General features: G+C 42.4%; 1 protein-coding gene across 2 annotated transcripts in view; it reads right to left on the bottom strand.

Annotated features, from left to right (window-relative positions):
* SLC9A2 (solute carrier family 9 member A2) overlaps positions 1-17,876 on the bottom strand; it is an 88,149-nt gene that overhangs the window by 3,207 nt on the left and 67,066 nt on the right. For both annotated transcript variants that reach the window (XM_020874893.2, XM_070475608.1), the window contains 4 exons: positions 11,199-11,360; positions 6,782-6,878; positions 2,372-2,503; positions 628-718 (listed from right to left, as the gene is read on the bottom strand). In XM_020874893.2, coding sequence (XP_020730552.1) covers positions 628-718; positions 2,372-2,503; positions 6,782-6,878; positions 11,199-11,360 — 482 coding nt within the window. The remainder of the gene's footprint in view (positions 1-627; positions 719-2,371; positions 2,504-6,781; positions 6,879-11,198; positions 11,361-17,876) is intronic.

Raw genomic sequence — 17,876 nt, 5'->3', positions numbered from 1 at the left:
CCCGCCCACTTGCTCCATCCAATCGGTCCCGGACTGCTCAGCTCAGTGTCTGGCACACAGGAGACCGATCAATAATTAGCTGCTATTATGCAGATTCTTGTCCTGATCTACGATCTCATGTGCAGGTTTATTTCCTTTACATTTTCATAAAATGGTCAAAACACCAGTATGGCTTGAAATCTACATAAAGATTACCATCAATTAAAGAGATATTAGCCTTCATGTCAAAGCTTTAATAATGAGAGCTGAAAGTCAATTATATGGTTGCCTTTATGAAAATATATTAAAATTATGAACATTTAAAGTAGAAATATAGTAAGAATTACAGAATTAAATGTAAACCTTTGAAGATGGACAACTTTCTATTTACCTGTTCACCAGTCACACGACGACAATAGTTCCTTCTGCTATGTCAAACAGAATCATTATGGGATAAAACTAAATTGTGTACAGCATGCACCAAACTCTATTCCAAAAGGATGCAACACTAATAAAGGTCACCATGTTATGATGTTTGCAAATGACTGAACTCATTGTCCTTAATAGAGAAGAAAACAGAAAAGTTTTCTATTTTATAAACATCAATAAATAAGTTTAAAGTCTTTTTGCTCCAACTGCCTTCATTACCTGCATTAGAGACATTCTTTTTCTTCTGTAGCTTTTCTGGAAGCTTTGTATTTTTGGGTAAGGATAAATATCGGGAGGTTGAAGTGGAAGCCTGTAAAAAAAAAATAATAGAAAACCTTATTTAGGTGTCACGCCATTTATTATATGTTAGAAGTTTACAAGTCTACAGCAAATCTTGGTGTTAAAAATTAAAATCTTAGTTCTTGATTCCAAAATGACTGGGTGAGGAACTGTAAGGATGGGGAATAAAGTTCCAAGTGATAATCATTTGATTTAAAATGTGGAAAGCCTCTTTTAAAATACCACAGAAATCAATACTATTAAGGAAAACAGAAATAAATTGGGACCCTTAGGAACAGGATGTGAAAACCTCTGGCTTTTCTTAAAGAAAAGCCACAGAAACATCCGCTTATAAGAGCAATACTAAAAAAAAGACTTAGAACCTACATATATAGGGAGGAAGGTATATGAAAAATGTAGCATGTTTAAGTTGTATTCGCTTTAATAAATCTTGAAAATGATAGAATTAAAAATATCACTATCGCTAACTTGCTGGCATTTCCAATGCCACAGCCTCTAGTTTCTTTAACATTTTTTCTTTTGTTTTCTATTAATTTCTACCAGAGTTTAGTCGCTTTACAATGTTGTTGTTGGTTTCTTCTGTACATCAAAGTGAATTAGTCATATGTATACATACATCCCCTCTTTTTTAGATTTCCTTCCCTCTAGTTTAACTTTTAGTTGATGCTGCCACATTTCACACATAAAATGTAATACTGTTCAGACAGAACCATTTTGATCTCTAACAGTGCAATACAGATCATTATTAACAATGAGATGCAGTGCCTGCTATATTCAATCACAATATACTTTTTAAAAAACTATGTACTTTTGCCTATTCTGGGTCTTCGTTGCTGCTTGTGGGGTTTCTCTAGCTGCAGAGAGCAAGGACTATTCTTTGTTGCAGTGCGTGGGCTTCTCTTGCTTCCGAGCGCAGGCTCTAGAGTGCTCAGGCTCAGCAGTCGTGGATCACGGGCTTAGCTGCTCCGTGGCATGTGGCATCTCCCCAGACCAGGGATCAAACCTGGGTCCCCTGCATTGGTAGGTGGATTCTTATCCACTGTGCCACCAGGGAAGTCCCAGAATCGCCTTTTAAAGTGGTTTCCTTATCTAGGACAGGGCCCTGGACCAAGTGGAGTGCTGAACACAGAACATCTGAAACTCTCCGGACACAGACACAGGGCCTTCTGGAAGTTTCCACTCACGCTGACTGGCTCACCTTCAGGCTGCACCCTCTCCCTGGAAAGAGCAACCGTGACTCCCCAAAATGAAGTCTGACCCCCCCCATTCAGGTTAACGCTGCACACTGCCTGACCTGTCCCCATCTTCCCAAACCTCCCTCCTCAGCCCTTTCTGGCTTACTTTGTCCACAGCACGTATTGCCTCTAACATAACAATTTCCTTATTCAGGCCGTTTCTGGTGGCCTTCCCCCCACTGGAATGTGAATTCTACCTAGGAAGGGAGCTTTGTAGTTTTGTTCACACCAACGTATTCCAAGTGCCCGGACAGCGTCTGGAACATGACAGGTGTCTCAGAAACACCTGGGAAGGTGTTACCATGGGCTCCACCCCAGGATTCCTGTGGGCCAGCCCCCCACCGCCCCGTCCTGTCGCCAGCTCCCCCGGGACGGCTGCGGGCTCTGCTGAAGGAGCCTCCCGCGTCCCAGAGGCGTGAAGGCCTTACCCGATGCTCCCGGTTCAAACTGCTGTCCTTCCGAACACTCTCCCGGAGGCTGTGCCGCCGGCGGATCAGGATCTCCTTGGCCTGCCTCTCACTCGTGTCAGCCGTCAGATTGTGTCGGTTGTAGGACAAGGTCTGAAATGAAGACACCAGTGACATTTTACCAAAACACTGACCACTGCCCGCAAGTTCCAGCACTTCACTACATTTCTTTGGCTTTGCAGCTTGAAGAGATATTTGATGATGACCGTACGGGGGCGGGGGTGGGGCGGTGCGGGAAGAAGAGAAGTGAACATTCTTTCCAATTGTGTTAACATTCAAAGGTTATTAATATTCATGAACTTTGAAAGAATTCATATTCTACCAAATCTCAAATTTGGTAACAAATTTCGGTAACAACGGTAGAAATTTCAAGTTGTGTTGTTATGGGTTGTTACTCGCTCAGTCACTGTCCGACTCTTTGTGACCCTCTGGACTGAAGCCCACCAGGCTCCTCTGTCCATGGGGATTGTCCAGGCAAGAATACTGGAGCTGGTTGCCATTTCCTTCTCCAGGGGGTCTTCCCGACCCAGGGATCAAATTCATGTCTCTCGTGTCTCCTGCATTGGAAGGTGGATTCCTTACTACTGCATCACCTAGGAAGCCCCACATATATTCAATAACTGTGTTTGATTGAACCAAATAAAATTCTCTACTTAAGGGGGGAAAAAAAATTCATGTTCTAGTAAAAGTCAGTGAATACTTTTCATTGAAAAGTATGATCTTTCTAAATCGAAAAATGACTGAATTCATCAAACATCTTTGACTTCTTTGAAGTACCTTATACGTATTTACTCATCAGTAGTGGCTGGGGAAAAAACAGAAGTCATACATTCTCTACTGATAGTGACTGGTATGAAAACCAACCACTTAGGGCCACTTGGTGGTGCTATGACCCTCTAATTAACTTGAGAGCATTTCTCTTCAAATTGAGAAAAGTGGCTGTCTCCACCAGCAATAATCAATATTTGAAGCCATACAACTTATAAAGTAGGGCTGTCCAGGGTATACATTTTTAGTTCTATAAGTTGTCAGTCAGTTCAGTCACTCAGTCATGTCCGACTCTTTGCAACCCCATGGACTGCAGCACACCAGGCCTCCCTGTTCATCACCAACAACCGGAGTTTACTCAAACTCATGTCCACTGAGTCGGTGATGCCATCCAACCATCACATCCTCTGTCGTCCTCTTCTCCTCCCGCCTTCAATTTTTTCAGCATCAGGGTCTTTTCCAGTGAGTCAGTTCTTCGCATCAGGTGGCCAAGATCAGCCACCTGAACTTGGAGTTCAGCATCAGTCCTTCCAATGAATATTCAGGACTGATTTCCTTTAGGATGGGCTGGTTGGATATCTTTGCAGTCCAACGGACTCTCAAGAGTCTTCTCCAACACCACAGTTCAAAAGCATTAATTATTCGGTGCTCAACTTTCTTTATAGTCCAATTCTCACATCCATACATGATTACTGGAAAAACCACAGCTTTGATTAGATGGACCTTTGTTGGCAACGTAATGTCTTTATTTTTTAATATGCTGTCTAGGTTTTTGTGGGGGGGGGGCGGCTTTCCTGGTGTCTCAGAGGTTAAAGCTTCTGCCTGCAATGCAGGAGACCCGGGTTCGATCCCTGAGTCGGGAAGATCCCCTGGAGAACGAAATGGCAACCCACTCCAGTATTCTTGCCTGGAGAATCCCATGGAGGGAGGAGTCTGGTAGGCTACAGTCCATGGGGTCACAGTCAGACACGACTGAGCGACTTCACTCACTCACTCAGGTTGGTCATAATGTTTCTTCCAAGCAGCAAGCATCTTTTAATGTCATGGCTGCAGTCAGCATCTGCAGTGATTTTGGAGCCCCCAAAAATAAAGTCTGTCACTGTTTCCCGTTTCCCCATCTATTACCATGAAGTGATGGGACCAGATGCCATGATCTTAGTTTTCTGAATGTTTAAGTTTTAAGCCAACTTTTTCACTCTCCTCTTTCACTTTCATCAAGAGGCTCCTTAGTTCTTCTTCGCTTTCTGCCATAAGGGTGGTGTCATCTGCATATCTGAGGTTATTGATATTTCTCCCAGCAATCCTGATTTCAGCTGTGCTTCATCCAGCCCAGCATTTCTCATGATGTACTTTGCATATAAGTTAAATAAGCAGGGTGACAATATACAGCCTTGGAGTACCCCTTTCCCAATTTGGAACCAGTCTGTTGTTCCATGTCCAGGTCTAACTGTTGCTTCCTGACTTATAGACCTATAGATCTGCACACAGATTTCTCAGGAGGCAGGCCAGATGGTCTGGTATTCCCATCTCTTGAAGAGTTTTCCACAGTTTGTTGTGATCCACACAGTTAAAGGCTTTGGTGTAGTCAATAAAGCAGAAATAGATGTTTTTCTGGAACTCTCTTGCTTTTTCAATGATCCAACAGATGTTGGCAATTTGATCTCTGGTTCCTCTGCCTTTTCTAGATGAACATCTGGAAGTTCACGGTTCATGTACTGTTGAAGCCTGGCTTGGAGAAGTATAGCTATAAGCTATACAGAAATCCATTTCCTAAAATAAACTGTAGTCAGTAATTAAGTTCATTTTCTGATAGAATTAATGCATACTTCTTGGGAATATTCTTATCCCCAGAGCTGTATCACACCTGGCCTTTCCAGGTGACTCAGTGGTAAAGAATCCACCTGCCAAAACAGGAGACAAGGATTTGATTCCTGGGTTGAGAATATTCCCTGGTGGAGGAAATGGCAACCGACTCCAGTGTTCTTGTCCGGGAAATCCCGTGGTCCGAGCAGCCTGGCAGGCTACAGTCCATGGGGTAGCAAAGAGTGAGACACAACATATTGACTAAACAACATGTCAGATCTAGTAGAGATAAACAGAAGTACCACAGAACCACACTCATTTCCTGCCTTGAGGAATCTGCTATCTAGCTGAGCATGTGAAAGTAACAAAATAATACAGAATTGTGAAATGAAATGCTAAAATGATGTGGGATGTAGGAGCTCTAAGTGATAGCCCATTCAAAGACAGGCCAGGGAATAATTTAGAGGGTGTTGAGGAAACCTTAAAAATCGGAGAAGATGGATCAATTGACTTGAAGGAGTGGGGCATTTCAAGTGGAGATGCAGAAGACAGCAACACAGTCCGAGGAATGAATTCAGACCCCTCGCTCTGTGGGTGTATGGGTGGGTGGGTGAGGTGGAAGCACGGTTGGGTAAGGGGGAGTCTGAATACAGATCCCAAAGGCTGAAAGAATAGCTGAGCCTGGAAGCCACAACTGCTTTGTCTCATTTTAAATAGAAAGATGCTTTATTAAAAGGGGCTTTAAGGGACATCCCTGGTGGTCCAGTGGTTAAGACTTCACCTCCCAGTCCAAGGTGGGTGGGTTCAATCCCTGGTTGGGGAACTAAGATTCCCATATGCCTCCAGGCCCAAAAGCCAGAACAGAAACAATATTGTACTCAACAATGACTGAAAAAATATTTTAAATAAATAAAAAGAACTTTAAGAAAAGAGTGGAACCGCTGTGATGTCAGATGGAATGGGATGGGCTGTGAGGTCAGCTAAGAAGCTCCAGAAAAGGCCCTGATGTGAGTGACCGGGATCCCTGAGAAGCACTGTGTCCCTGCCCCAGGGCACCTCACTGTGCCTCAGTTTCTTCATCCATAAAATGGAGACAATAGTAACACCACTTGCTGGAGGATGAAGAGTTAAGACCCACAACGCACGGAAACGGGGGCTGGCAAACCGCACACACTGAGTGTCGGCTATATTACCAGCGAACTGTGAGAAGGAGGCTCCGTGATGGAAATGGGTTGAAAGAAATGGCTCCGAAGATACAGCAAGGGAAGAAATGGTTGCACTTTACAAACGAAGAAGGTTAAACACATTTTGAAAAGTCTTCTAAGTGATAAAGCTATTTCATTCAAAAAGTTTAAAGAGCAATCAATTAACTTTCTTCCCCATTAGATAACACGTGTTTTTATCTCCAAGTCTTTGGTAGCAGAACTCTTACCTCCCTGGAATTCCAGCCTCCAGCCTTGACCAAGCTGTCTGGGAGGACAGCTGTACCCTAACGGGACAGGCCCCTGGGGGGCAGGGGGTCTGAGGGAAGGAAGCAGCTGGTGTGGGCCCTGCAGAGGCTGGCGTGATGGCGGCAACAGCCCCCGTAATGAACAGCGTCTCATCTGCAGGCACATTTTTAAGCAAAGACAAGTATGTGGGTGCTCAGTCGTTCAGTTGTGGCCAACTCTTTGCAGCCCCGTGGACTACAGCCCCGCAGGCTCCTCTGCCCACGGGATTCTCCATGCAAGAATATTGGAGCAGGTTGCCATTTCCCACTCCAAAGGCAAGGACCGATTTTGCTAAATAAATTATTCTTACTCGCTGACGGATCTGATAGAGGTTTCTTGACAATATTTCTCGGATTTCATCCATTTCACCAGGTGTGAGCTTCCTTACTTTTTCTTCACGACAGTCACTGTGAACGTTTAGGAAAAAATATTTTACTATTCAACAAGTATTAAATTCATCTATGTTCTTTCTTAGAGATGTAATATCATCATTTAAGAAGAAGAAGCTTAATGAATAAAACGAATTATTTAGTAGTTTAAAATAATTCAAAAAATCTAAAACATTTATTTCAGTGTCAAAATCATTCACCATAAGTTTAATCATGCACCAGTTTTTTCAGTCTGTTCATGCAACTATTTAAAGAGAAAAGACTAGAGTGGCTTGCAATGCTATCACTTTATTATTTCTAATGCTCTATAAATAAAGTAGCATAGGACTGTTATATTCCCACAAAACTTAATTAGCTGAATTTTACTATTATGGCTCTATTTTTAAAAATACCTCATTAGAAGTATTTACAAAGACACCATTTATACTACATATGTCCATACAGTTGATCCTCTTTATTCAGGGAGTCCATATTTGCAAATTCACTGACTTGATACAATTTGTTTATAAACACATTATCAGTACTCAGGGCACTGTCCCAGTCATTCTCAGACATGTGCAAAGTGAATAAAAATTTGAATCATTGGGCATGCAGGTTTCCAAATGAGGCCAAACATGTCAACCCTCTGCCTCTTTGTCTCAGCTCTCATGCTGTTAAAAAAAAAAAATGTCCTTTTCATCATCTAGTGGAATGTTCTTCACATTTTTGTGCTTTTTATTAAGGTTATCCTGTTGTTTTAAATGGTTCCCAAGTATACTTCTGAAGTGCTGTCTAGGGTTCCTAAGTGCAAGATGTTTCTAAGTTTTAATTCTACTTTTTAAAAGGATATTTTAGCAGGACATGGAACTCAAGGTTCAGTTACATTTTTTCAGAATTTTGAAGCCACCAATAGTGTTCACTGGTTTTATTGAAAAATCAGTGGTCAGGTTTTCTCTCTTTTGAAGAAAATAGGTCTCTTTTTTCCCCTCTGAGTACGTTTAAGATTTTCTCTTTGTATTTTTGACCTTCAGCAGTTTTATGAACCTGTATCTACATTTGGTTCTCTCCTTATCTAATCTGCTTGAGGCTGTCAGAATTCAAGTCTTTTATCTGTTTGGGGAGATCGTCAGTCAGTATTCCTTAAGGTATTGCTTCTGCCAATTTCCCTCTCATCTCCTTCCGGAGCTTTTCATTATATATGAATCTACCCCATATATTTCTCACTTTCTTTTTCATCTTTTTTTTTTTTTTTCTTCATACTGTTTTTCATTCTGGTCTTTCCTTCTGTCCTATCTTTCAATTAATTCCTTTTCTCTTCAACTTTATCTAGTCTGTTTTGATAGCTGTCAAGTGAGATCCTAAATTTAGTTACTTTATTTTCAGCTCAAATACTTCACTTTGGTCTTTTTTGTTTATATAATCTCCATGACAATGCCAAAAGTGTCAATGCCATTTTCTTCCCTTAAGCATGTTTCTATTTCTGTTTTAAAGTCCCTGTCCGACAATCCAGTGATCTGAATCCCTTTTGTGTTGACTGTTACTTATATTTTGTTGCTTGTTTCTCAGTGTTTTCAGTCACATTTCCTGTCTACTCATATGCTTGGTTATTTTGGATTAAGTATTACACATATATAAAACAATCATTCGGATACTTTAATGCTCTTTACAATCTTATTTTCTTCCAGAGAAGGTTTCAACTTAACTTCTCTTGAGCAGCTGAGATAGAGGCAATCTCAGTCTCTGATGATTTAAATAATCAAGAATTGAGATAATCCCAGGCTGGGCTTCTTTCCCTTGAGGGTTAAGGTGTAGGACTTTGAAGTAAAAACCTATACATACAAATGTATGTACATACATTGTATGAGTACATACAAATGGTCCTCCTTCTTGGTAGGTTCTGAATTCTAATTTTATTCTCTAAGACAAATTAGTCTGTCTAAACCCCTGTTTTAGCTTTTTAGACTCTTAAGACACGTTCTCCAAATTCCAGACAGAAAATAGCAATAAATGCCAGTTCTATCCTCTTGAACTTCCCTCTTTTTTGACTTCTAGCCAAGAAATTCCTCACTATATAGATACTGTCCAGCTTTCCAGCAGATATTTAAAATATATTTTGTCCTTTTCCCTCTAGTTTTCTCAGTAGTTTGGTCTGGATTCAGTTCATTATTGCCAGAAATATGACACCTTACTACCTCTCTTTTTTGCTTCTATCCTCCTCCAAAGAAAACACTTCAGAAGAGGTGAAATAGTGAACATGGCAATCATTTACCCAGCTGTGTAACTATCCATCAATTTTTGTTACCCACTTTCCTAACCCTAAACCTTTGCCTTTACTCCACTTTTGACTGGCTTCAAGATGAACTGTGAACAGAGGTAAAGCTGAGATTTCCTTCTTCTATGACCATGAAGTCAATGACTCCCTTTTGAGAAGCTGGATAGTTGAATTATTTTGTGCTGCACCCACAAAAGGAACAGTGCCTAAGAAAGATCATAAATGGTAAACCTGGAGTAAACTTCAAGGAGCAAGTATAGCCCCATTTTCTACTTGAAGAAACAATCTCAGGGAAACAGATGGACCAGCTTAAGGTCACACAGTGAGTTATTTGCAGAGCTGGGACTATAAACAGTCATTCTGCTCAATCACCACTATTTCCAGTGCAATATAATGCCTTTATTTCTGAGTCATCCTGACCACTACTACTTTTTATTCTGTATGGTGTAAACTACCATAATTCTTATAGGGGACTATCATCCTAGTGAAAATCACAGTTTATACGGTTGGGTGTGATTTGGAGCTTCTCTTTCATTTCAACCCTTCCATAGCTAGCATTTTAATTTAGGTGAAACTTTGCTGAAACAAGCTTCAAGCTTGTCTCATCAGTAAAAGAAGAAATCATCATAACCTGAAATTTGTCATGTAGAGGAGGAATGATGCTTTTGTGATAAACTCATTTGCTAATTTGCTGACAGTATGTATTACTCTGCTATGGATTTGCTATAAGAGTTTAAGTCACTTTACATTCTGGGTATTCATCTCCTCGTTTTTAAAATTAGGGAGACAGACTAGGTCAGTGCATCTTAATACCGGATTCCTTATTATACACTTCTATAAGGTTATATATTTTTATTAGAATATAATTGCTTTGCAATGTTGTGTTGGTCTCTGCTGTACAATGTCATGAGTCAGCTATATGTGAGCATACATCCCCTCCCTCTCGGGCCTCCCTCTCACCCGCCTCATACACCCCCTCTAGGTTATCACAGGGCACCGAGCTGACCCCCTGTGCCATGCCGCAGCTTCTCCTAGCTATCTCTTTCGTACATGGTAGTGTATATAAGTCAAAGCTACTCTCTCAGTTCATCCCACCCTCTCCTGCCCTCTCTGTATTCACAAGTCCATTCTCTACGTCTGCATCTCTATTCTTGCCCTGCAAATAGGTTCATCAGTACCATTTTCCTAGATTCCATATATACAGGCTAATATGCGATATTTGTTTTTCTCTGACTTAACTTCATTCTGGATGACAGGCTCTAGGTTCATTCACATCACTTATATATAAAAAACCTATACCTGAGCCTCAACACCAGAGATCCTGATTTTATTGGTCTGGGTGGGGCCCAGGCATGGGTGTTATTTAAATGCTCCTACAGTATTTCCATTGTACAGCCTGCGTTGAGCACCTCTGCACAAGATTGCCACTAAATGTTCTTTCCAAGCCTTAAATTATGACTCTATGAAAAATCCATGAGGAAATAGCTATGTAATTACATTTGTCTTTATAATTGAAAATCATAACACACCTTAAACTATTCCATTTCAAAATGCCTGATGAAGAGGCTTTACTTTCAGAACACACTGAACTGTCCAAAGCAAATACAATAAATACATAATCATCCCAAACATGAGCAGGTACTTTCTGACTAGTCCATTCTACAATAACACAACATGGTGTGACGTGACATGACATGACATAGTATAAAATAATGGACACATTTCCAGGTTTTCACATTTTAACCAGTGAGGTCTTAAGGACTCATGTCAGGACATAAGTCAAATTCTTATTATTACTGGTTTCACAAAACTATAAACACCTACTTAGCAATAAGTTGCTCAGATGCTCAGTCATGTCTGACTCTTCACAACCCAATGGACTGTACCCGCCGGGACCGGGCTTCTCTGCCCATGGAATTTTCCAGGCAAGAATACTGGAAATACTGGAGTGGGTTGCCATTTCCTCCTCCAGGGGATCTTCCTGACCCAGGGATTGAACCTGTTTCTCTTGCACTGGCAGGTAGGTTCTTTTACCACTGAGGTACTTGGGAAGCCACATTAACTTATATTTTCAAAACAGAACTTACTTTAAAGATGCAAAAGAAGGAACAGTGCTTATCATCCCAGTTTCTGCCATCTCGATGGCATGTTTTATTTCAAGCTTTTTGTATAAAGACACAATGCTTGACTTGGGTTGGTTCTCCCGAATCAAAAGCTTCCGCAGGTATTTGTCATCAAACTTCTTAAACCTGGAAATAAGCAAAATCAAAACTTCAATTAATTAACACAACACTGATTAAGAAAAAAAAATCTGTTCTTACCAATAAAATAATTTCCACTACTCCCAGGGGAAAAAAATAGTAGCAGTGTTTAGTTAGTCTGATCATTGTATTTATTTTTGTAGGTGCATACCTGAATATATATAGACAGCACATATTAGTATATTTTTATTTTAACCACAACATACTTATACCTAATGGGGCTTCGCAAGTGGCCTTAGTGGTAAAGAACCTGCCAGCCAATGCAGGAGACACAGGAGACATCAGCTTGGTCCCTGGGTCAGGGAAGATCCCCTGGAAAAGGAGATGCCCTTCTCCAGTAATTTTGCCTGGAGAATTCCATGGACAGAGGAGGCTGACGGGCCACAGTCCATGGGTTCACAAAGAGCAGGACATGATCGGGTGACTAACACTTTCACTTTTCATGCCCAAGACTCCCAAATGTGTGTCTCCAGCTCCAACTTCTTTCCCAAGCCCCAGAAATGAGTATCCAGACCCCTGCTCAGCTTCTTCACTTGGACATCTCAAACTTGGCATGCTCTAATGGCTCTTCTCCCAAGTCATCCCCATTTCAGTTAGCGACAGCTCCACGTGGTCCAAAACCCTGATGTCATCTCTGATTCTCCGCCTTCTCTCATATTCCACATTATGACCTGAACTGTGTTTCCCCCAAAATCCATATGTTACAGTCCTGGTCCCCAGGACCTCAGAATGTGACCGTATTTGGAAACAGCTGATTAAGTTAAAGTGAGGTCATTAGTGGGCCTGAATGCAACATGACTGGTGTGTGTATTTTAGGAGGAAATTCAGACACAGACATGTAAAGAGAGAAGACAATGTGAAGAAGCAGGAAAAAGAAGGACAACCACAAGCCAAGAGAGGATGCCTGGAGCAGACCCTTCCCTCTCAGTTCCAAAGGAACCAGTTTCACTGACATCTTATTCTTGGACTTCCAGCCTCTAGAACTATGAGACAGTAACTCCTATTTAAGTCATGAACGTGCGGTAGTTTGTGACAGCAGCTCTGGCAAACTAATACTCTACATCCACTCTATCAACGACTTCTGTTAGTTCCACCATTTCAGTACACACAAAATCTAATCCTTCCTCCAGCCATCGCCCTGGGCCCAGCATCGCGTGCTAAGTCGCGCTAGTCCTGTCCAACTCTGTGCAACCCCACAGACTGTAGCCCGCCAGGCTCTTCTGTCCATGAGACTCTCCAGGCAAGAATACTGGAGTGGGCTGCCATGCCCTCCTCCAGGGGATCTTCCCAACCCAGGGATGGAACCCAGGTCTCCTCCGTCTCCTGCATTGGCGGTGGGGGGGGGGGGTGGTGGTGGTGGTTCTTTACCACTAGTACCACCTGAGCATTATCATCTCCCAATGGGTTATTGCAACAGGCACCAAATTGGTTTTCCTGCCTCTGCCACCATGTTCCTATAGCCTATCCTTGATGCAAACCAGCTGCTGCTGCTAAGTCGCTTCAGCCGTGTCCGACTCTTTGTGACCCCATGGACTGTACCTACTAGGCTCTTCTGTCCATGAGGATACTCCAGGCAGGAATACTGGAGTGGGTTGTCATGCCCTTCCCCAGGGGATCGTCCCAACCTAGAGAGAGAACCAGTGTCTCTTACTTACATCTCCTGCACTGGCAAGCAGGTTCTTTACCACTAATGCCACAGGGATCCCATTAAAGTGTAAATCAAGGACTTCCCTGGTGGTCCAGTGGTTGAGAATCTGCCTGCCAATGCAGGGGATATGGGTTCGATCCCTGGCCAGAAAAGATCACACAAGCTAAGCCCGTGCACTGCAAGCAGTGCTTGGGCACTATTGAGCCCAAGCATAGCAACTATGAAAACTCAAACCCGTGCACCTAGGTCTCGTGGTCTGCAACAAAACAGGCCACCACGATGAGCAGCTCATGCACCAAACCGAGAGTGGCACCCACTCACTGCAAGTAGAGAAACAGCAATGAAGACCCAGCACAGCCAAAAATAAACAAATAAAATTCTCAATAGAAAAGAAGTAAGTCAAACCCCGCAACTCCTCTGCCTCTCACTGAGTACAAGCACAACGACCTGGATGCCCGACGCCACTTGGAGCTGCCTGCCTCAAGGCTCTGCTGCTCTAACTCAGGTCCAGCCTCTCTGAGGCCGCCCCCGTCCCAGAAACGTGCCAGCCCTGCTCCCACCTCGCGGTCTCTGTACCTACTACTTTTTACTTTTACTACCTTCAAGTCTTTTCCTTAAGGTCATTTTCTCACAAGAGCCTTTCCTACCTACCCTACTAGAATTGCACTCCAGAACTTCCTCTTCTTCTTCCCAGACACATTTTCCTCCATTGCAGTCAGCACTTTCTAACAGGCTATCCAATGCTTATTTACTGATTTTCTTCTCCTAGCGTTAATGACCCATGCGCAGACTGCGTTTTGTTTTGTTTGCCTGTGTTCCTATCTTACCAGGGTCCAGGACACGGCCAGGAGCTTTGTAAGCTTAAAGGCAGACTGAATCATCCGGCCCAGCTCCTCCCTGGACCCACACCCTGTAACAGATCAGGTTACTTGGTGATGCCCTTCCACCATGGCTGAGGTGACCTGCTCCATCTTGCTTCCTGCCCCTGAGATCAATAACATCACCTGCTTTGGTCAATGGGCAGTCAGGAGACACGATGATGGGAGCAGAGGCTATGGATGGGCTTGCTCATTGGAGCTCACTTCTTATGTTGCCACATGGCATGAGAAGGATGTACCTGGAGTGACTCCTTGGTCCCAGGACAAAGGTGAATGTCCCATGAAGCAGAGTTAAGTGACCCATTACATCAGAGAAGGCTGGCCAGGATCAGCTGATGACCCACTGATGCTCTGAAGCTGGAGCAAGAAGAGGCCAGATGAGCTGACTCTCTGCCTCCTAACTTAAGTACTTTAGTTCCTTTTTCTACTGCAAAAAGACAATGTATTTCATTTTTTCCTATCAAAAATAATACATTTCCTTAAGCAGCATCATAGATTCTGGAGACATTTGTGCAGCATGTTCATGTGATGATAGAAGATGAATGCTTTCTTGAAACATGTATATTATCTAGGGTGAAACAGATCACCAGCCTAGGTTGGGTGCATGAGACAAGTGCTCGGGCCTGGTGCACTGGGAAGACCCAGAGGGATCGGGTGGAGAGGGAGGTGGGAGGGGGGACTGGGATGGGGAGTACATGTAAATCCATGGCTAATTCATATCAATGTATAACAAAAACTACTGTAATGATGTAAAGTAATTAGCCTCCAACTAATAAAAAAAAAAAAAAAAAAACCTAAAAAAAAAAACCTAAAAAAAAAAAAAAAAGAAAAAAACGGCATTAGACTTTCATTTAAAAGAACTCAGTTCAGTTCGACTCAGTGTCATAAACAAAGCCAAGTGTTCAGCCTCATGTCTACCAATTCCAAAAAAAAAAAAAAAGAAGATGAATGCTTTCTGCATATGTCACCCTGAATTTGGTTCTTTGTGAAATATTGAACAATTTTTTCCCTTTGCTGTTGAGGGTTTTTTTTAATTCTTTTTTTATTCTTTAATTGGAGTATAGTTGTTTCACAATGCTGTGTTAACTTCTGCTGTACAACAATGTCAATCAGCTATAATAAGTGACTGCTCCTGTAAGCAGTTGAATATTGACTTGGTTTGTATATAAATATTGCGCCAATATTCAAGTGAATCAGTAGGCAGTAAATATTTGATGAGGAAAATAATGTGTTACAGTGATCACTGTAAGTCCAAGGTGGTTTATAGGCACACCTGTGCTATGAAAGTGAACAATGTTAAGCCACATTCACGGTACTAGTCCTTTGTTCCAAATACAGGAGACCTAAGAACAATGGCAGAGAGCTACCTTGAAAGGGTTTTGCTATTGACTGGTCTCCACACAAAACACTGGGCCTATTTTTATCTAAGTTTATTTTGAATTTCACGTGAAGCTCACTGAACCAGGACGCCTGGCAGCAACACAGCACCTTATTTTCAAACTTGTATTAATATCATTGTTGTTGTTCTTTTAGTTTTCTCTTATTTTCTTTTTTTTTTCCCAGTTACGTCCGACTCTGCAACCTCATGGACTGAAGCCTTCCAGGCTCCTCTGTCCATAGCATTCTCCAGGCAAGAATTCTAGAGTGGATTGCCACTTCCTACTCCAGGGGATCTTCCCGACCCAGGGGTCAAATCCGCATCTCCTGCACTGGCAGGTAGATTCTTTACCACTGTGCCACCTGGAAAGCCCAACGAGAGATTTGCAAGAAGAATAAACATTAAAGACAGTGACATCTGATCTATGCACTGTAGGATTTATACCCTTTATTTGCTCTATCTCCATACGTTTCATTTCTCCACCAAGCTACACATAGGTGGCTTTTTTACTATCATCAGACAACTTTTGCCAAACACGAGAAACATCCTTACTGCATGACCCTTTCATTTCATTTTCAAAGGGTCAAATGGCTCAAGAACCCTCCGGAAGGACCATTAGAAATCTACAGTAAAAGGATTTCAGAAGGAAGAGAAGGATACCCCTAAAACAGTCGCTTGTTTTTTATGCCATTTTTGTAACATCCACAATTACGTACAGACCAGAAATGAGATCTGAGAACTCATTTCAAGAATGACCTGTATCAGCATCAAATCCCTTCACACAAACTTCTCTACTCTACCTGCAGTGCACAGTGTGCTTGACAATCCAGAAAATTATTTTAATTTACCTGGAACACTTCATGCATGCAAATATGTAAGCCTTCATAAATTTCTTCAGTGAAGCATGCACACTGCAGGAGAGGTGTCAGGTATGTCGCAATATTACCTTCCAGACATGAATCAAAGTCGGCTCCATGTTTTATATTTATGGTCCAATTAGCCCAGAGCTTACAGATGTCTGCCCAGAACAGATTCACATTTAGAGATGAGGTGTCTGCCTGGAAGGCAGGACGAAGCTAGACTTTCTCTAGTCCTTCACTTTCTGGACCCAATCACAAGTTCACAGGGCTCACCTCTTCCATCACCTATCATGGCCCCAGGGCCAACCAGCCTCATTCCTTCATCATATCTATGTTTCCTTCTGTTTGGACGTCAGAGCAGTGGGATAAATCTCTAGTTCAATCTCCCCTTGGGAAAAGGACAAACTGCTCTGGATGACCATACTCATTTAATCACTTCAAAAAAGGACGGATAGGATGCGAGAGAAAGAAAAGTGGTCAGGCTGAAAAGGATGCTGAAGATGGATAAAGGCATGGGGCTTCCCTGCTGGCTCAGACAGTACAGAATCCACCTGCAATGCAGGAGACCTAGGTTCAATCCCTGAGTCAGGAAGGATGATCCCTCGGAGAAAGAAATGGCTACACTCTCCAGTGTTCCTGCCTAGAGAATTCCATGGACAGAGGAGCCTGGTGGGCTACAGTCCATGGGGTTGCAGAGTCGGACACAGCTGAGTGACTCACTTTCATGCAATCAACAGAGAACAAGTGGCAGGAAAGCCTGTATCACGGGCTTGGCATAGACACCCAGAGACCTAAAGCAGGATGAGGTAGGGAGTCATAGCAGGGTTCTCCGCTCTGCCTCCTGCCTCCGAAAAAGTGAATACCACCAAGACAACTGGCCTTTTGTTTCATGATTCTACAACAGAGATTTTAATTCACTTTATTACTGAGTGTTCCCATCTCACTAATTAAGTAGCCTGTTCCTACAAACAAAATATTTTTCCTTTAGTTATGAAGGAAGGCTATGTCCAGGGGCCTCTGTACATTAGCAAACAACATAGTCAGTCTTGTGAAGGTTGTGCCAGCACTTGTAGTCCCTATAACTCATTACCTAATGATGTCACACACACACACACCCCCCATTTGCTATGTGACTGTTTAATTGCTTTTACAATATTGCAAAATTTTAAAGGCCCAAGTCTATGGCTTATACTTCTCTTGTAGTCCACTGAGCAAACAGTAAGCACTCAAAGATGTACTTATGTTAAATTACGTAAATTGGTGGGTTGGTGAACTTCATGTAAATTTGCAAGGTGGGGGGGTGGGGGAATCTGCTTGCAAGCTAGGAAAGAAAAGACAAGAGATTGAACAGGAATCCACCAAATATATCTGGGGACCTGTCTGTCTCTCTTCAAGGACCAGCTGAAACACCCTCTTTCAAAAGTCTTTCCCAGACAGTGATGTGCCTGCAAATTTGACACATGTATGATTTGTAGCGTTTGTCAGTTCCCTGGTTCACTCCCCGCCATGGCTGAGTCAAGTCACCAATGTGGATGGCATTGACTTAGATACACACAGTCAGCTCCCACCAGCCCATGGGAGCTGCTCCTGTAACATACTGGCCCTAACCCTGCTATTAGAATTAATCTGTATTTCTTGATCCCATAAGTCTGTTTTTCAGTATATATTAAACTGTGCACCTAATTCTCCCTGGTAGTCTATCTCTTGCATTTCAGCTACAAGATCCTTGAAGAAAGGCTC

Source organism: Odocoileus virginianus, chromosome 2, assembly GCF_023699985.2.
Source record: "Odocoileus virginianus isolate 20LAN1187 ecotype Illinois chromosome 2, Ovbor_1.2, whole genome shotgun sequence".
NCBI lineage: Eukaryota > Metazoa > Chordata > Mammalia > Artiodactyla > Cervidae > Odocoileus > Odocoileus virginianus.
This window is presented reverse-complemented; position numbering and strand designations above follow the sequence as displayed.